Here is a 19,095-nt window from a genome sequence, read left to right on the forward strand (position 1 = left end):
GGATGATGATAACGGTGGTGTGATGCAGACAGCGAGGGGGTTTTTACAGTGGAAGCGGAATGTGTCATCCCCCGTCAGGACAGAACCCCCCCCCCCCTTCCGCTTCCCACCGGGAACTCTGGACTGTGCCAGAATGAAGGCCGCGTTCCATTTTCAATAAACAGGGGAATTCAAAGAATCATCCCATTCCTTGGAAAGCGATGCACCCCCACCCCGTCACCCATCTTCCTCTCACCCTCTATGTCGCACACACACACACACACACACAAAGGCACAAACCTCATCCCCCAGTGGTGCTTCAGACATGGGAAAGACAGACCACTCATGAGAACCATACCAGCGCTGATCTAGCCGATAAGCTGACCAATTGGGTTCGTTTCTCAAAGAAAACGTTGTGTTCAGACGCCCTAAAGATCCCCATGTGTGATGGAAATCCTTCTGACAACTCGATCCCACCGAGGTCTTATTCTGCGCTGCGGTTCCTGGCCTGAACCATTCACTGAAACCCAAACAGTGTTATTACGGGTCTTTAGTGGCCTATAAGAGGACATGAGTCCAAACAAATATGTAAATCTGGAAAGTGCAGGAACCTCGCAGAGGTTAGAGTGACGCTGGGAGGGTAAAAATATGTCTCGTCAGCTGACCTTCGTTGTCTGACTGACTTCAAAAACTTCTGTCACGTGTGATTGAACAGGAACATCCTCTGTAAAATATCAGAGTGGAGACTGAAAATAAAATCCAGCTGGTGTGTTGGGGGTTGTGCATACTGAAACATAAAGCCACTATCAGATCTGAATGCGTGCGCTGCAGTGATAATAGCTGAATATTCATTTCGGCGCGAGCGGAAGACAAACATTCCCATCCTTAATGACGTCTCCCGGGAGGAAGTTCATTCCACAAGGTTGTTACGCAACCAGGCTCCTGTCACTTTGTGGGGTCAGGAAAGGGCTGCGCTTCTAACATTAGCATGAGTGTGCGACATCTACTGTGGCGACACAAGCTCTTGTGAAACTCTGAACTTGCATTCAGCTTCCCAGGTAGACCGCAATGTCACTAGTAATCAGCACTTCCTGTCGCTTGGATAAAAAATAGGCCTGTCACTCTCTTGCTCGAATAATTACTACACTTGAACGTGCGGCCTCATGATAGTTTCTTGTTGTTTGAGTGTGTGTGGAGGGGGGAGGGAGGGGGAGCTGGTGAGGGTGTGTGTGTGCGTGCGAGCGCGTGTTCTGGTGTAAGTGTGCGCGTGCGTATTTGTGGAGGCAGAAGATGCGCTCTCGTTACACCCTCCACGAGTTGCTGTAATACAGCTGATTGATGGACACTGTCGGGGGCTGTGTGTTGGAGTGGACGGGAGTCATTGCACAGGAGCAAACACAGAGATGGAAGACAGGGTGACACTCTCCATTACAAAGCATTGGGAAAACCAACACGCACACACACACACACACACACACACACGCCAGATCTACCTGCCAGCTGCTGCAAGACGGAGAGAACGATGGGGTTTGTTGGTTTTGTGAAGCCCACCGACAAGACCCCCCAGGAGACTGCAGGTCTTCCACAGCATAGGCCCAGCCTTCTTCACTCCGCCGCACAAGCAATCTGTTTTCTATATTACCCGCCTGTATCACTGTACTATGCACTATAGAACAGCAATTGAGCAGGAAATTAAGTTAGGGGATCGGTATTTGGCAGAGGAGAACAAGCTGGTGGTCTTCTCCGCATACAAGGATCATTAAATATCACAAGTTCCTTGATACGTTTCCGTTTCTGCTCTTGCTCTGCACTCCTCCCTCTCCTGCGCCGTGGTCTCGTTTCTCGTTCCTCGTTGTGGATGGGAAACAAAACATCCTAATGGGTATTTGAACAGCTTGAAATGTGCGGGCCCGGGAACCACTTCCCTGTGACAGTGAGTGTTGGCAGTGGCTTGAAAACGTTCAGTCGCAAAATATGGAACATCTCCCCCCTCTCTCTCTCCCTCTCTTTGGCTTGTTTCGTCTCTCTCTCTCTCTCTTCCTCCCCAACTTCCACAATATATTCCTTCCTGACCCCCATCCTACAGTGCTTTGCTCCCACAGTTTTTTTTTTGCTTCTTTGTCTTCTGTGACCAAAAACCGTGTGTTGCCAACCATCTTTATTGAATCCAACATGTATTTTGGTCCTCACCTCGGGTGCAAAAGCAGGATTGCAAGGTTGCTACATCAAACATGTTCCAAGTGTGGTTTAGGAGTGTAACACATTCATGAAACTTTCGAGAAAACCACGTTTGTTTCTCTCAGTTTCTGAATGACGGCCTGCACTTTGTAGCCTCGCCAGCCTCTGATCACAGGATGTGACCTGTGATCACAGGATGTGACCTGTGATCAGTGCCCAGTCTGACCTTGTGTTGTTCTGTGTACCTGACAAATAAAAGACTTGAACTTGAACTTGACGTGACATGCTAACGCCCAGGTGTTTTCACCCCTCTAGTCGTCCATGCTAATCGTCCATGCTAATGACGCTTATTCATGAATTACCTTACTAGCGGTGATAAACTGAACATGGGTAATTGGAAGAGCTGGATATTGGAGGCTGTATATTGAATGTTCAATTATTGTACAGAACTGCCTCATCTTTACTGCAGAGAAACATCTTATTTTCCAGGACTGAAAAAAACGATGACAAAAAGTTGACGCGTCTCCATATTTCTGTTCCAACACAAACTATTTTCTACCTCACCAAAAAAAGTTAATTTTTGTTTCTTTTATTAACTCCTTAATCATAAACCTCATTATCAAACTAATAATTAACTTCTATTTCAAATTAATTTGTGTGCTATCAAATTTGGACAGTGCCTAATTAGGAAATATAGGTACAGTCGTCAAATGCCCCAGATTCTGAACAACATTAATGAAAAGTATTCATAGAATACATTTCAGAGTTCATTGATTCCATCATGTCTCTTCTGGCTTTTAGGAGCGTCTGTGTTTTTTACTGGAGTACTCTTAGCGGTCTTGGAGAGAATGAGCTGTACATAACTATAGTAGAGACACGGGCACTACTTTTGTCATTTCCTGTATTGGCGATCAATGGAATTGCTATGCAGAATGTGACAAAAGCCGATCAATGTCATTGGGTGACTGGTCAGCCAACGGCAGCTCATCAAGGTGCATAGTGTGGTTCGACTCTCAACAGCTGCTGATGGACAATCTCCATTTGGGTGTGCTTTGTCGGAACAAGGTATTCAACAAGCAGAGGCTTGTACTACACACACACCCACACCCACATACAAACACACAAAGAGAGATCACTGCCACTATCTAAGGTGAATCCGTTTTGGTGTTGACAGCTAAATTAACCAGTGCAACTAGATAAGCCAGGGCAATTACCCCTGGTCTGAGTGGCTTACATCGGTTCAGTTGAGATGGATGGATGGACAGGAAGAATGGACAATGGATTACCCGGGGGTAGAGAAACAGAGACGGATGGCTAAACGACCGAGTAAAGTTATGAATGAAAATCAGAACAAATGAATTCAGAGCGATCAAAGGGGTGTCAAGTCATGTTTCTCTAAGTCCTAAAGCCACGTTTCTCGACGCCCTTGGCTCTCTGCTACGCAACCCACACACAGAGTACAGTAGCCATAGGCAAACACAAACACACACACACACACACACACAGTAGTGGAGGCCCCGCGAGGCAGGCAGTAAGATAAGGAGCCAAACAGGGATAAATCCCCCCTGAAGCAGGCTTGATGGACAGACAGGCCACCATTAACAATGCTGCGGGCTTGTGAGAGCCGGCGCTGATGGAAAGATACCCTGGCATTTGCCGTGTTCAGAAGTGGCCCTTAAAGATTTCACACTTCCAATTTCTTTGAATTATCTGCCATCTCCTGCCTGTCACTCAGGGTGACAATCTGAGATTCCGGCTCGCCGCGCCGGGGCCCAGGTTATTGACAAAGCAATCCAGGGTGAAACAGCGTGCCCTGATAAAACATTAGCCAAACAACTTCGCCCCGCTTTCTCGACCTGAAACCCGAATCAATGCTCTCTCTCTCTCTTACCTTCCCTCTCTTTCTCTGTCTCTCTCACCCAATTATTTTTACCTTCCACTCCAAGTTTTTTGTCGCGTACTGCTAGTCTTCCCTTTCTTTTTAACTCTCCAGCACCCGTTCAATAACTTCCTTTCTCTCTCACTCCTCAGATTTCGAGTTAGTTCAGAGGTGACGTGGAACAGCGTGTCTCCGCGTCGAGCCTCGTTTCTACATAACCGGCATGCACTCAGCTCTGACAAATCAACAGGAGATACCCTAGCATTATGCAGACTTAGCCCATCCAAGGCTAGTCCACAAGCTGGGGCTCTGTGCTGTTCCGGGCTGTACCATAGGCAGGCCTGGCTGAATTAATGTCCGACCAAACGACTGATGAAAGCCCAGGCAGGCCGGGCACGGAGCAGAATGTTTATCAGATGGAGCGGCGTGATCCGCTCCGCTCTTCAGACAGGCCATGATAGAAACATCACAACATCCCCATTACTCTAGACGTGCACAGTGTAGTCGGGCGCCGGCGCAGCCCCGCGCGCAGCACACTCTATGAATTATTGAGAGCAGACAGATTAGGCTGCGAGGCTGGAAGTCTACAGGCTCGCTACAGATGCTGCCGAGCCGGGGAAGCGACATCAGACGGGCGCTTTCGGCGTGTGGGGGGGGGGGCGTGGAGCCCGCCTCTATATGAGGATGTCTGAATCAGATTATACGAGGGTGGCTGCAGGGGGCACAGGGGTGTCGACACGAAAGGGGTTGGGTAGTGGGGTGGGAGGGAGGGAGGGAGGGAGGGAGGGAGGGAGGGAGGGAGGGAGGGAGGCAGGGAGGGAGGGAGGGAGGGAGGGAGGGAGGGAGGGAGGGAGGGAGGGAGGGAGGGAGGGAGGGAGGGAGGGAGGGAGGGAGGGAGGGAGGGAGGGAGGGAGGGAGGGAGGGAGGGAGGGAGGGAGGGAGGGAGGGAGGGAGGGAGGGAGGGAGGGAGGTTAGCCCTGGGTGAAGGGCACGGTGTTGGGAGTTTGTCTGACATGTGGCCTGGCGGGTTGTCTGGTGGCTGGCTGGCTATTTGGCTGGCTGGCTATTTGGCTGGCTGGCTGTCTGTCTGTCTGGCTGGGAGGGCTGGCAGGTCTGGCCCTGCCTCAGCTCTCCTCTCCCCGGAGTGACGGGCTGAGACATTAAGGCAGGCGTTTTAATTAACTGTGCCACTCTTCCACCTGCTGCCCTCAATATGCTCCGGCCTGGGCGAGCTGTCTCTCACACACTCCTCTCTCTTGCCACCCCCCCCCACCTCCTCATTCTCTCTGACACACACGCACGCGAGCACACACCCACACACTCATATCTCACCTGTGCTCTCTTCTATGCATTTCCCCCCTCTCCCTCTCCCTCTCCCTCTCTCTCTCCCTTGTCCTCATCATGTCCCTCTCCTTGGTGGCACTGTAGCCAGCCCCTGACGTATCCACTGCAGTCTCACCCTAATAACTGGGCTTCTTCCCAACAAGTGAGGGTGATTCCATCACCTCTGGCGTGGCAGAATTAAACCCTTTTTTTATGTTTAAGTGTAGAGATTTCATTTCTACACAAGTCCTGCTCTACAGACCTTCTGTCAGAATGTCCACCCCCCCCCCCCTGCCCCCCCCGCCTCACTTTCTCATCTCACCGATCTGTCTGTTAATTCTATGCGGCCTGACACTCATCAGGCTATTCATTAAGGGCTGATTGGAGCTGGATATTTCTGCTCCCACATGGCTAGCTATGCCAGGGATCAAACCCAGGACGGTAGCTAGACAGAGAAGCACAGCAGGTGTGTGTGCGCCCGCACTTGTGTGTGTCTGTGTGTGTGTGTGTGCGTGCGCATGCGTACTCTGGAAAGTCTGAGCGAGTGTAGCAATGTCTGTTGCATGTGTTGCCATTTTAAGGCCGTTTAAGAACCTCATTTTGTCTTCTGACTCCTATGGTTTAATCATTGAGATCATAAATGGAGAATTAATTCTAATGGAATGCCGCAACAAATGATCCACTTTTAGCACTCTACTTAAATTGTATTACACTTTTAATAGGGTTAATAATAGATAGCATTAGCAACGCGGGAGAACGACACTACAAAGTGTTGTATTAAAAGGATTGATGTCTCCTGTGCTGAATTAGGTCCAGGTCTCCCAGATACAGCTAAAAGCTAACAAATGGCCTTCCCTCCCAGTCAGACGCCATGACGGGGCCACAGTCGCAGCCCAATCCACTGTCGAGGCCTGCTACTGGGGCCCATACGTCAGGCCGGCGGACGGGGGAGCATTCATCAGCCGTGTGAGGACAAGTGACTTTGAAGTTCCTCCACGGCGAGATGAAGGAACGTCCGTGGCCCTCAACCCCTGTGTTTGTGTAGCGGCGCCAGAGCTGGGAGATCTCTTCATGAACGATGGTGATGTATAGCTGGCCTGGCTAAAGGTGCGCACACACACCCACACACAGGCAGGCGCGCACCTGCGAGCTCGCCACACACACACACACACACACACAGGCATGTAATCGCAAACTCACACATATGCATGCCCTGTGTGTACCCCCGCTAGCAGAAAAACAAGCTTCAAGGCCTTCTACTGTATAACTGTATAAAAACATGTTTTAAAACATTTCGTCCCTATTGTACACACATACTCTGGATTTCCTGTGTGTTCTGCAGCCTGGATACCCTTCACTACACTCCGCCACACTTGGGACCAAATACTGAAAGTCAATGTCCAGATAAATAATGGACCACAAGCTCCACTGTGTTCACCACCTTGTAAGACTGTTGTTCACTGATGTACTTCCAAGGATATACTGTGGAGCCGTCTACTACGCAGAGATAGCAGACAGCGTCTTGGCCCTACCTGTTAGTAGTACACTGTGCCAGCACCCCCCTGCCATGGCCCTCACGGCGGATCCCGGTGACATCACTTCCTCCGCAGACAGGATGTTCCTCCTGAGATTCCCACAAGCCCGTCCACATCCCCACTGGAAGAGGATCCCATCAGCTGCCGAAAAAAAGCATGTCAAATCCGCACACGTTTCATGCTGTGTCACAGGTTCCGATGAGACACGATGTGACTCGGAAACGTGCGCGTTGCCGCAGCCAGTGAAGGCTTCCTTTTGAGATGGCCGCGGGGGGATTGGTCCCACCGCGTTCCGGGCCTGAGGTGACGGACGTGCGGCGAGAGGAGCCGGGGCAAGACCAAAAGCCTCAACCCCCCCCCCCACCACCCTCACCCTCCTACAACCGCACACTCAGGGCTCTGCTCTCCCCCAGCATGTTTTCCTTGTTGTGCTGCATGTAATGGAGGGGGAGGACGTTGTGTGTGTGTGTGTGGGGGGGGGGGGGGGGGAGGTGACTCTGGAGATAAATTATGGATGCAACGCAAAAGCTGTAAAATGTGTTGTATCTTCTATTATCTCCATGTTAAAGGCCACAAAAGCTCTTCAGTGAAGTCAGCCATTAAGAAGTGACAGGTATTGCTATCAGGCTTCTTTATAGCCTATTACCTGCGATGACAGCAGCTGCTGCTCTACCACTGTACGGCCTATCACATTATTTGCAGCTAAAGTCAGCTACTGTGTCATTTTGCCTCATTTTCCTGACAGTGCTATCATAAATCCATTGGGCTGCAGGGGAAAACTGTCGACCGCCTCGATTATCTTCATAGCCTGAATGAATTCTGAAATCTATGTAACAGGCAATGACTGTTATGGATCAGATGCCAGGGCCATTCTCTCTCTCTGTCTCTCACTCTCCCTCACTCATCTTCCTCTTTCTATTGAATGAGCTTGGGGGCACTAATACTTTTGTGAAATTGAGTAAAACAGGTGAACTTTGAGAGACGGTTGATATGCAATGCTGCGTGATTTGTGAAACGCAGACCCATAAATACTTATCAGGTTTCAGGGTCATGGGTGAGAGTAAGCAACTATTTTAATATTGACTTCAGAGAGTGAAGAAATCAGACAGATGCAAACAGGAAATGGTCAGAGGTCAACCGCATGTGTGCAAAAGTTTCATGATTCGAGGAAGCCTCGAGTGGCTCAAGGCTATTGCCGTACAACTGTCAACACGCTTTCACGAGTCTTTTGCAGTCTGAATTTTTGAATTCTCTGAAGTCTTTTGCAGTGTCTCGCGTCTGAATTGACTGGGATCGGGCTGGTGTAAAGTTACTAATCCCGATAGCCTTACCTGTCAGTGCCAGGCTATGGTTGGCCCCACAGGTGATATGTAACACGTTTTCCAGAGCCTCAACCATGCGGGGCACAGGCGCGTTTTCAGGGAAGACACTGCCAATCTGTCCATAGTCATTCACCCTATAGAAGAAACATGAGAGAAAGGCGAGGGTGTGAGCCATAATGAGTGATAATATGTATTCTCTGTATGATTTTTTTGGTATGGGCTGGTGTGTGGGTGGAAGCTGATGGCGTAAAGCGGGTATGGACCATATGTATTTCTGCTGCTATGCAAATATAAACCCAGTCTGAGAAATATAGCATAAGGCACGGTAACTCTGAAATGAAACACCTAACTAGCTAATTAGAATCTGCAGTCTGACACACACACACACACACACACACAAAGTGCTCGAAGGAAGACTCTCCGCAATTTGCATCTGCCACTTTTATTGCATCTGTTCCAAGTCCCATTCAGTGTTTTGTCCCCCTTTTGTTGGCAAGTGTTGAGCCCAAACTATTTAAGCTCACCTCCTACCTGCAGAGTGCTTTGTTCCCCCTCCTCTTTGGACTTGTAATGAGGCAACCGCCACAAAACCACAGGGGAATTAATGGGTCATTACGAACGGGACAGAGAACCGCTCTAACCCCCCCCCCACACCTCCCTCCTCAGGAGTAATCCTAACACTCTCTCCCTCTCTCTCTGTCCCCCCCCCCCCCCACACCTCCCTCCTCAGGAGTAATCCTAACACTCTCTCCCTCTCTGTCTGTCCCCCCCCACACCTCCCTCCTCAGGAGTAACCCTCACACTCTCTCCCTCTCTGTCTGTCTGTCTGTCCCCCCCCGCCGGCCCCTCCCCCCTCGGCCCATGCAGAAAGACCCCAACACCTCCCTATCAATTAGAGCCTATTACAAGGCTCCCAGCTCACTGGGACTGAGAAAGAGGGCCTTCACAACTCACAAGAGTGTGTGCTGCAAAGAATAGGGCTGGGGGGGGGGGGGGGGGGGGGGCTGAATGAGGAGACTAAAGGTGCTTCTTTCACACCCTCACCCTCACCCATTATGCCAGCCACTAAGCCCCCCGAGAGAAACGTGCGGCCACTGAAAGACACGGGAGACAAAAAAAATAAACGTATGCGGAGATCGTTTCTTTGGTGACACCCCGCCTTCTCGCTTCCACCCACACCCCCCCCCCACACACACACACACACACACCCTTTACAGTTTAGTGGCAAAGTATATCCAAGTCCTTGACAGAGTACAAAAATAGGCCGGTGAAACTTGACAGTTACTGAGCAGAAGGAAGTAAGTTTGACTTAAATATCATTTGTGCTAAATATACACTTTCGACATAACACATTATAATTGTAATATTTCACTGTAAGTGTGTACTGCAATGTAGAATAACACATTTTCAACTCCTGTGTGCCATCAAATGGCTTCTGGCCATTTACGTTTTTTCCGAGTTGTTTTTACAAAATGAAGCAAACGGCAGACAAACAAAATTCATGCGTTTATTGATTTCTTTAGAATTTCATATCTCTTCAACATGGTTGGAGTCTTTCCCCAGGCAGTACCTACATCACATGCCTGGTGGTCTTGTTCAAAGCATATACCGTTTTACATTGCCAGCATTTCAGAGTACTCTTTCTTTTTTCCTTCCTTTTTTTTTCCCTGATAGGAAACATATCTCGGTCTCATTCAAGCATGCCCTGTTCATTGGCTTTTGAAGCAGCAGTACGTTTCCAACCCAATCCCTCGGCAGTAGGGTTTTGAAGAGGTTGAAAATGGCAAATCCTGCTGAAAGTGTCATTTCAACTCGGAGACATCAATTTGGCGTGTGAACCAGAGCCCTAGAGAGGCCTGGATAGGCCCGGAGCTCCTTGACAGAGCAGAGGGCCTAGAGATCATCCCAAACTTACCTGGATGAGACAGACGCCTCCCAATGAGGATGTCAGATAGGCACAGCGCACGGAGGGGGGAGGGGGGGGGGGGCTGGATGAGAAAAAGGGAGATGGAGAGAGGGGGGAAAAAGGGGTAGACAGAGAGGGAGACTGGGGGGGGGGGGGGGGGGGGGGGGGGGGGAGAGTACCGGTGAGTGAACCAGACAAGTGGGAAATGATCGACAGACAGGAATAGTCTAAGGGCAGTGAGACGGCACACCAATCGCATTACATTACACATCCGGACAGAGCGCCAGAATCTGGGAAGTCAGAGAAAGCCTGTCTCGATGCTGATTGTATTACAAACCCATTTTTGCAACAAGCCACAATCAGCAAAAATGAACAGGAGAACACGGCCTACCATCTGGGGGGGAATGGCAGCCCTAACAAGCATTGTTGATGGGGGAATACTAAAACACTGACACAAACAAATAAAAGATCTGAATTATTGACCAGGAATTTTCTTGCTGAACATGTTGAGAACTGTAAAGCAGTCAATACTGGCTGTGATATTAACTCTAATGAAGGGTCATAGTTAGAGACAGAGCAGAATGGGTGACCATAAGACCATAAGTGTCAATGGCTCACTGGAATGGTTTGACTCCTAAACAGACTCAAACGCAGATGTTTCCTTTTATTTCGGTCATCATTTGGTCAAGAAACATTACAGTTTGGATTTCACTGGTTCAGAATGGAAACTAAACTTTCAAACTGATTTAATAGCTAATTTCCATAACAAACAAGCATGTCATTAATAGAGAGATTGATGTTCATGTTATGACCACATAACTAAGAAATGTAACTTCAGTTCAATGTGAAAGTATATGTTTCACAAATGACAAATTGCAAGCTTGTAAAATGTGACTTGCAAAGTAGCTTACTTTACAAAGTTCTTCAATGACAAGAGGAATATGGAGGACCAAGTTCCGAGAAGGTCATCCTCTTTGCCCCACACTAATGATTTTGTCAATACACATCATCTATGAGACTTCAGTAGCTATGGAGACCAAACACCCCACACACAGTCTAAGCACTTCCTGCCGATAACAAATCTAACTCCAACATAGACTAAAAGCCATGGGGCCAGTCGTGAAACTAAGATTCAACGTGGTAAAATACAATGTGCCATAAAATATTAATGTGTGTGGTAAAATTCTGCTGGTGGTAATATTTTAGATTGCTGCTGTCTATAAAAGAGGCATATCTGTATTTATTTACAAGCTTGGATGGTGGATGGGGAGGGTTTGTTTGAAGTCCTGTTTATGAATATCGACTCTGGCTCCTAGGTAAGTGCCAATAAATCTACAAGGGATCTTTGTGAAGTTCCTCTGGAGGACATAACTTCGGGTGTAACAGCCTCATTCCTTAAGTTGACTTTTAAACATTGAGACAAACCTCCAACTAACTCCACTTTGAACAGCTGCTAAATTACAGGAGCCTCTTCGGAGAGTGCCGGGTTAACCAATCAAACTTGACATATGATTGCAACACACGTATCTAGAACAGAAAAGAAGCTCGGTTCGGCCCTCGAACCAAAGTTCATCTATGGGTCTTGAGAAACAGCAGACATACCTGAGGACTACGTGAGAAAAGGTCCGCTTGTTTCCCCTACAGGCCAGGCACTCTCTACCGAAGGGTCAAACTGGGATCGTTCGAACGCGGCTCTAGCACACACCCACACGCATTGCTTTTTATAAATATACCGCTCTCTCGCGAACCACGTTTAACCCTAACCCTCCATCTTTCCACAAGTGCACCTTCCCCTAGCTATTTTTACCCACCTTCGTCGGGGGGCACGTACTGTACTGGAAGAGCGTACACCGTCTGAAGTCAGAGCCGTGACCTGTTGTTTAATGAGCAGAGTACGGGTTACAGTGTGATCATCAGATCCCCCCCTCCGCCCTGCTCCTAACACCACTTCAGGCTCGGCCAGCTGAGATCCATGCTCTCTAACTCCAAAGGGATATGCACCTCACTAAGTGACTCACGCCTGCTCTCGTTCGCTAGCTTTGACGCGTTTATTTATTTCGGTGAGGGGGCCAGGGTTCAGATCACGGGCGGTGATCGTGTTAGTAATGTCGGCCCCCGACTGGCTGACCCAAAGATGATGGACGGCTCAGTGCATATCCTTGGGCTGGAATGATCACATAGGAGCTGGGATTAAGTGTGCTGATTTCTTTCTTGTGAGAGTTCAAAAGGGGCAAATCAGAGTGTTTGTGCTCTGAACTCTGGCCCGTTGCTTTATGTGTAATTAATTGGCAACACTGTCAAGGTTTGGCCGCCAAACATTGTCTGGTGTTCACCTCTTGTTATTATAGTGATGCATGCAGCTCAAACTGATGTCATGTCGGACTAATATACGTTAAATGGCTGGAAAGCTTTATTGATTGGATCTTGATTTTCCAACATTCACCCTCCTGAGATACTTTGTGGGAAATGAACAAACTCCCTTCCACCATTTGTCTTTTCCACTTTTTTTTTTCTCCCTATTTATTTCTGTCTTATTGCTTGTTCGCTGACATCACACCTTGGTCCAGCAAGAGGTGTTTAACAAGTACTTCGGGAGATGTCATAGTACAGCTAAGGGGGCACTACAATACGATAAAAAACAAAGGGGGGAGTGAGGGCATGTTTAGTCAATACTACACCGACCTAGCGCACTGTATATTCAATCAATTTTGTTTTGACTTCCACAGAATTGTAGGTTTCAATCAATACGATCTCAAGCTCCTCATAATGATGATAAAATGGTCAGAAGGGTTTCCATTACAACTCAGAACGGACCACGATCGATTGACCAGAGGCATGTTTCTTGAAATCCCAGAGGGTCAAAACGGTAGGATTCTCAAAAAGTTTGATAGAGAGATGTTGGAGTTCTTACAGCTCCCTGTGAATTGACACCACCTCTTGATGTGGAATTGCTAATGTGTGGACCTTGATTGTTCCCCTTAAAGCTTATATGTGTTTTCAGCCATATTATTTGCAACGTACTTCTGAAGTGTAGGGGTCAAAAGTCATGATTATATGTTTTCATTGGATTGACAGGAAGCAATGGTATGCTCATTGAATATGATAGAAACATTTCAAAACATATGGTTAAATCTATACAGAGTATAATATTGCATTACAATTCACACAGTTAAATACTGAAAATGTACAAAACAATATACAAAATCTACAATAATTAAATGATCAGCTATTGTAGTCTGTAGACGGCAGCAATGAATGAACATTGCTACACAATGCATTTTTCTGCTAGCTAAAACATTACTTCAGCTGTCTGAGACAGGAAGTGGATGTTTTATTCCTCATCACTCTCCGTGTTGCTGCTGGGGTCATTTATGTCTCTCGGAATATCGACTCAATTCCTGGTTGAGGCTCTCATCTGTGTGGAGCCCACGACCATTTCAACTATTTACGGTAACAATCTAGCTGTTGTCTTTCAGGGAAGCTGAGCTGTGATTTTTCCTTTTTTGATTCTTTTAGCTGTAAGGCAGAGAGTGATAAGACGGAACCAAGACGTCCTTCATAACGGGGGAACATGCCAAGTCTGACATAATCCAATCTGGTCCATTTTCATCAGCTTTTGTCTTGTGTTTTTTGCTTCTCCTTTGGACTTTCCTTTCGTTACGGCGAAGACTAGAAAACCTGAAATGACACAATTCGGTCGCACATGTATGGCAAAAAGGCTTCGATCCAAACAGCTTTTCTGCTGAAAAATCCTTGAAGACCCACACACATTTAAATCTGGCCCTCGGGGCAACAGAACTCTATACCACTGAGATAAAAAAAAAAAAAAAAAAAAAAGAAGAAGAAAAATCAAGCCAAAAGAAAAATATATATACTTTGAGGGGGGCTTACCATGGCAACACAAATGCATATCAAACTTCTGGAAGGAAAGTGCTGAGACTGGGGCGTATATATGGCCCTGTTTGCCCCTAAGGAGCCTGGTAAACACACCCCACATCCCAGCGCCCTGTCTCACATGTGTATACGGTGTGAGAAGAGACAAAAGTGATAATAACAGGCGAGCCGTCAGGGTGCTGAAAAGTCGGTTAAACGGTCATTTGTGACTGGAATATGCAGAACAGACCCAATAGCAGCTGAGCCATACAAAAAGAAAGACAAATTAAAGCTTCACAAAAAAGCATGGAGCCTCCCCCAAAATAAACCTGTTTGCGGAGCTTAACAGGAACCACCATTCGCCCCTGCCCACCACCGCTGTCTCTGAAGGAGACCTAAACCGTCTCTCCGCCGGGTACCCTAATCAAGTCCTGGCCTGATCGTGATCGCGTCTCCAGATGTTTACAGATGAAGGGATGTAGGGAGGTGTGAAAATAGCAAAACGCGGGAGAGCAACGCAGATCAGCTAACAAGGGTTAGTCCGCGGCTCCACAGCCACGGCATCTCTACGCTACTGCGTAGGAGCTTCTCCCAGACAAACATGGGTGTGTTAGCGAGAGGAGGGCGGGGGGTGGGGGGCAGAGAAAGCGAAGGCGTGCAATGCAGGATTGCGGCGGCGGCGGCGGCCCATGAAAAGTTACGCGCGGAGTCTTCCTGAAACTCTCCATCCGTGCCTAATTGCACAAATACTCTTTGGCAAATCTCGCGCAAGCTCCTTTGCTTCGAAATTAAAGGGAGGGAAAAATCCGCCGCCCAGCGGCTCCAGAAGCCATGCTGTGCCACCTTCATGCCGAGCTGTCGAAACACCATGAAGATATTTCCAGTTTACAATAACATCTGACAACTTACAACACAAACTCGGAAAAAGGATATGAAAAAGAAAAAACGAAGAGTGGGATGCTCAAAAATATATTTAAAATAAAAAAAACCCTCCTGCTATAGACTAGCCTATTTTCTTTTCAGAGCCTGTGCGTCGCACATTACGGGGAGCTTCCTGTGCGAACACAATCACCACGGCGGAGGAATGATGAAAAGCCGTTCCACTTATTATGGGAGAAAATAACAAGCTCTCATGAAGGGATTGATTGTTTTCAAAACGTAGATCTTTGTTAGAGGAGTGTAAAGTACAGCTAAGTCTCCATTATGGGAAGCCGCCACTGCATTGCTTTTGATTTTCTGTCAACATCCTTCTTACAAAAAAAAAAAAACAGCCACCGTATTTACCAAACGCATTGAGGCCAAGGAATGGATTGAATATAGCGTTCCTGCTCTGCCATCTAGATTGTGTCAACTGGTTGGAGCTTTCTCAGGTCTTTCATTCGGCATGTCTGACATCAACAGTGTTTAAAGATGTTGCTAGGATCTAGTGAACGGTTGACTGCACAGAAAGGGTGTAGTTATGGCAACACAACACAGATTTAGTGTGAATCGTTGAAACAAGACAGTTGTTCAGTAGATGTTGGTGTGTGTGTGCGTAGGCACTCACACAAACACACGGTGTATGTATTGAATCAAGTCAATACATCATCTCAGACATGCCCTCCATATTTGTTTGCGACTGTTTGACTTCGTAAGGATACGGTTTGGTCTTCCCTGGTTCAAACAAACAACGTAGAAAACGAGCCCAGAGTTTCAATGCTTATTATCTTGCTCGGGAGCTTTTTTTCAGCTTCACTGTTTTGAATACAATTACAGGTCACCTGCGACGTGTTGATCCTGCTTTGCGTTGATGTCACATTACCGCTCCGGGGATACGTTTGATTTTTTTCTCCCTCCCCACATTGCAATCGACTTCACACGAAATACGGGAGGGCTGAGAGTGGGTACTATTCTGCTGGGCTGAGATGACTACTAAACTACTGTGTGTGTACAGTGTGTGTGAGTGGGTTGGGGTAGAGTACCCCCAGCCCAAACATGTGTGCCCCCCAACACACACACACACATATACACACACACACACACACACACACACACACACACAGCCTCTAGTATGATAATAACATACCATCTTAGCTCCCTCTCACCATAACTCAGGAAAGGTCTACGCCCCGCTCCGGCGCCTGAGAGCAGTGGCCTCTCCGTCCCCTCTAAGTACCCCAATAAATTCAAATGTAATGCTCTTAAATGAGATCACTTACATGTGTCATTTTTCTTCCGTTATATTTATCATCTGACACTTTGGCCTTCATTAGCAAATGGCACTCAAGGCAGGGAACGCGTGATTCCTCATCCCTGATGTGGACAGCAGGCCATGGGGGGGGGGGGAGTGAGAGAGAGAGAGAGAGAGAGAGAGAGAGAGAGAGAGAGAGAGAGACAGAGAGGGGGAGAGAGAGAGAGAGGGGAGAGAGAGAGAGAGAGAGAGAGAGAGAGAGAGAGAGAGAGAGACAGAGACAGAGACAGAGACAGAGACAGAGACAGAGACAGAGAGACAGAGACAGAGACAGAGACAGAGACAGAGACAGAGACAGAGACAGAGAGAGAGCGAGAGAGAGAGAGATAGAGAGACAGAGAGAGAGAGAGAGAGAGAGAGAGAGAGAGAGAGACAGAGACAGAGACAGAGACAGAGACAGAGACAGAGACACAGAGAGAGAGAGAGAGAGAGAGAGAGCAGGGGAGGGCAAAGGAGAAAGATGGAGAGGAAAGGGGAGAAAGGCAAAGGGAGAAAATACAGAGGGGGGAAGAGAGATAGAAGAGGGAGAGAGTCCTAACTTGGTGACGTCAACACCATCCAGTCATTAATGGAGAGTTTCATTAGGTCAACTGGATGACCCATTGAACAGATAAGTAAGGTATGCGCACACAGCATGCCACACACACTAGCTAATTCTTAATTTTTCTTGTTTGAGACCATCATAGCAGAGGAAGGCATTCTGGAAAACAGAAAAGGCGTTATCCTAGCCTACACCAACACTAACCTTGCCTAACAAACACACACCAACACACACCTATCCCACACCAAGAAATCATTGAGGCCACCCACTGTCCAATAAGCAACAGCCAAACAAGTCTGGTCATTTACATTCCAGATTTTAATTGGCCGTCTTCTGTGGCATTGTGTGAGGCTGTCGGGAGCATTAGCGTTGAGCTACTCCTGTAATAACACGCTATGTTCATCACTTGAGGTTAAGTTTACCTATTGTTACATTTATACTGAACTCTTCCTCCAACCTAGCTCTCATTCCTCATCTGTATTGACACAGAAAAGCTTTTTTCTTCGCTATTAATTATTAATTATCACGACAATGGAAAAGTTACACACAGGGAGGGTAACAACCTTTTAAATTTTCTTTATTAAACATTTTAAAACAGCTTTATTATGATAATGTATTTTGATTAACGATGTTTACTGCAGTGCCAGTAGTGTAAATTGCTTACCCATAAATTAAACCAATAAAACTAGTTGATGAATTACAGGACAAATGTAAAACATTACAGTGTAATTTTTGCTCAGCAACTCCTCTTTTCAGAAAATATACATATTGATAGAATAATTAACATAACCATTAATTCATTTAGAACCTGGAAAAGTAATAAGTATATTTAATTTATTTCCCCAAATGTATCATATTAATACTAAACATTTAAAATAAATAAGTTACTTGTTTTGTCCCCCATACTTATGATAATGTAGTTCTGTTCCAGTTCTGTTTCAATAACTCAATGCATTTCACACACGTAAGCTTTTTTCATAAAAATACAGGCAGATACCCACAACCACGACAAAACATGTTCATTTGGATATGGATTTATACTGTCAAGCCGGATTTAAATAGGCAAAATTCAACTTGGGAGATCAATCAAGTATACAGTGAAAAAAGTTTAAGTAAAATTCTAAAAACTAAAGTGAAATAGGTTTTACATCAACAATTGTTTATACTATATGTGAAGATTGGTATTTCTTTTATTTTAATATTTCGAGCAACAACATTGTAAATACTGCAAAATAATATATGTAGGGGAGACTACGATGCTACATGTGATGGGACACAGACGTGCATGTATATATTTTACATACAGTACCAAAAATCCAGAATGGATATCAGAGAGGGCTATATAAATTCATTTTCCAAATGAGAGATGAATCAAATATAAAATGCAATGTAAAAAAAATATGAAAAAATATGTTTTTAAATCAGTCTAAAATAATAGGATATGTACAAGTAAGAGAAAATACATCTCATAATTTTGTATTGCAACAGGAAAAGCAACCTCAAGGTCTGATGAGAATTTGAATTTCATATTTACTCCAAGTTACTGATAGAGGTAAAAGAGTGCATTACAAAATAATCATAATAATGTCTTGGTAAGAGCAACACCCGAAGCCATACAAAATAGCTATGAGACATAATCCAAAAATACAAATGTACTATATCCAGAGAAACTCTGATAAATACTTGTTCCTACTGATTTCACATAAAGCTTTTCGCCGGACTAGCATCTAACACAGCAAAAGGCTGTTTACCCCCAAGGTAAATGTTCTATCTAGATCCAAAAATGGGAAAATATAAAAAGAATCAGAGGGCAAGTCTAACATTTTAACATCTCTGTGTTTCATCTAAATCACTGACAACAAAATAGCCTCTAGCATGATCCCCCCCCTCCTCCTCCTCTCACAAACTTAACTATGACATCTGGCAGGGGTTCTGAACGCCATGACAACAGACACTGCGGCAGCATACAACTGTAGTGTCAGAGAGAGAGAGAGAGAGAGAGAGAGAGAGAGAGAGAGAGCGAGAGCGAGAGCGAGAGCGAGAGAGAGAGAGAGAGAGAGAGAGAGAGAGAGAGAGAGAGAGAGAGAGAGAGAGAGAGGGGCAAAGGAGAGAAAGGGAGAACCAGCTTGTTACTGGGGGGAATAAAATGTAAAGAGAGACGCAATTACCATTATTTAAACAACTCCCAATAACAAGTGGATTATGCAGAGCCGAGCGATTGTGAAGCAGTGTCTCTCTCAAATGTTGCTAATGCTAATCCCTTTGTAGTCAATTTGAGATCCATTGTACAATGTCGACTACAGTTACTGTAATACTGCATTCACGTATG

At 46.3% G+C, this 19,095-nt stretch overlaps 1 protein-coding gene across 1 annotated transcript in view; it reads right to left on the minus strand.

The window, feature by feature from the left end:
- The window catches only part of LOC146232819 (uncharacterized), a gene marked incomplete at its 3' end in the record, with an annotated part of 272,531 nt that overhangs the window by 161,606 nt on the left and 91,830 nt on the right, over positions 1-19,095 (minus strand). The window contains exons 7-8 of the mRNA XM_084690016.1: positions 8,226-8,350; positions 6,892-7,035 (exon numbers count right to left, since the gene is read on the minus strand). Coding sequence (XP_084546142.1) covers positions 6,892-7,035; positions 8,226-8,350 — 269 coding nt within the window. The remainder of the gene's footprint in view (positions 1-6,891; positions 7,036-8,225; positions 8,351-19,095) is intronic.

Source organism: Hypomesus nipponensis, chromosome 24, assembly GCF_054491055.1.
Source record: "Hypomesus nipponensis isolate SF chromosome 24, ASM5449105v1, whole genome shotgun sequence".
NCBI classification, from domain to species: Eukaryota; Metazoa; Chordata; class Actinopteri; order Osmeriformes; family Osmeridae; genus Hypomesus; species Hypomesus nipponensis.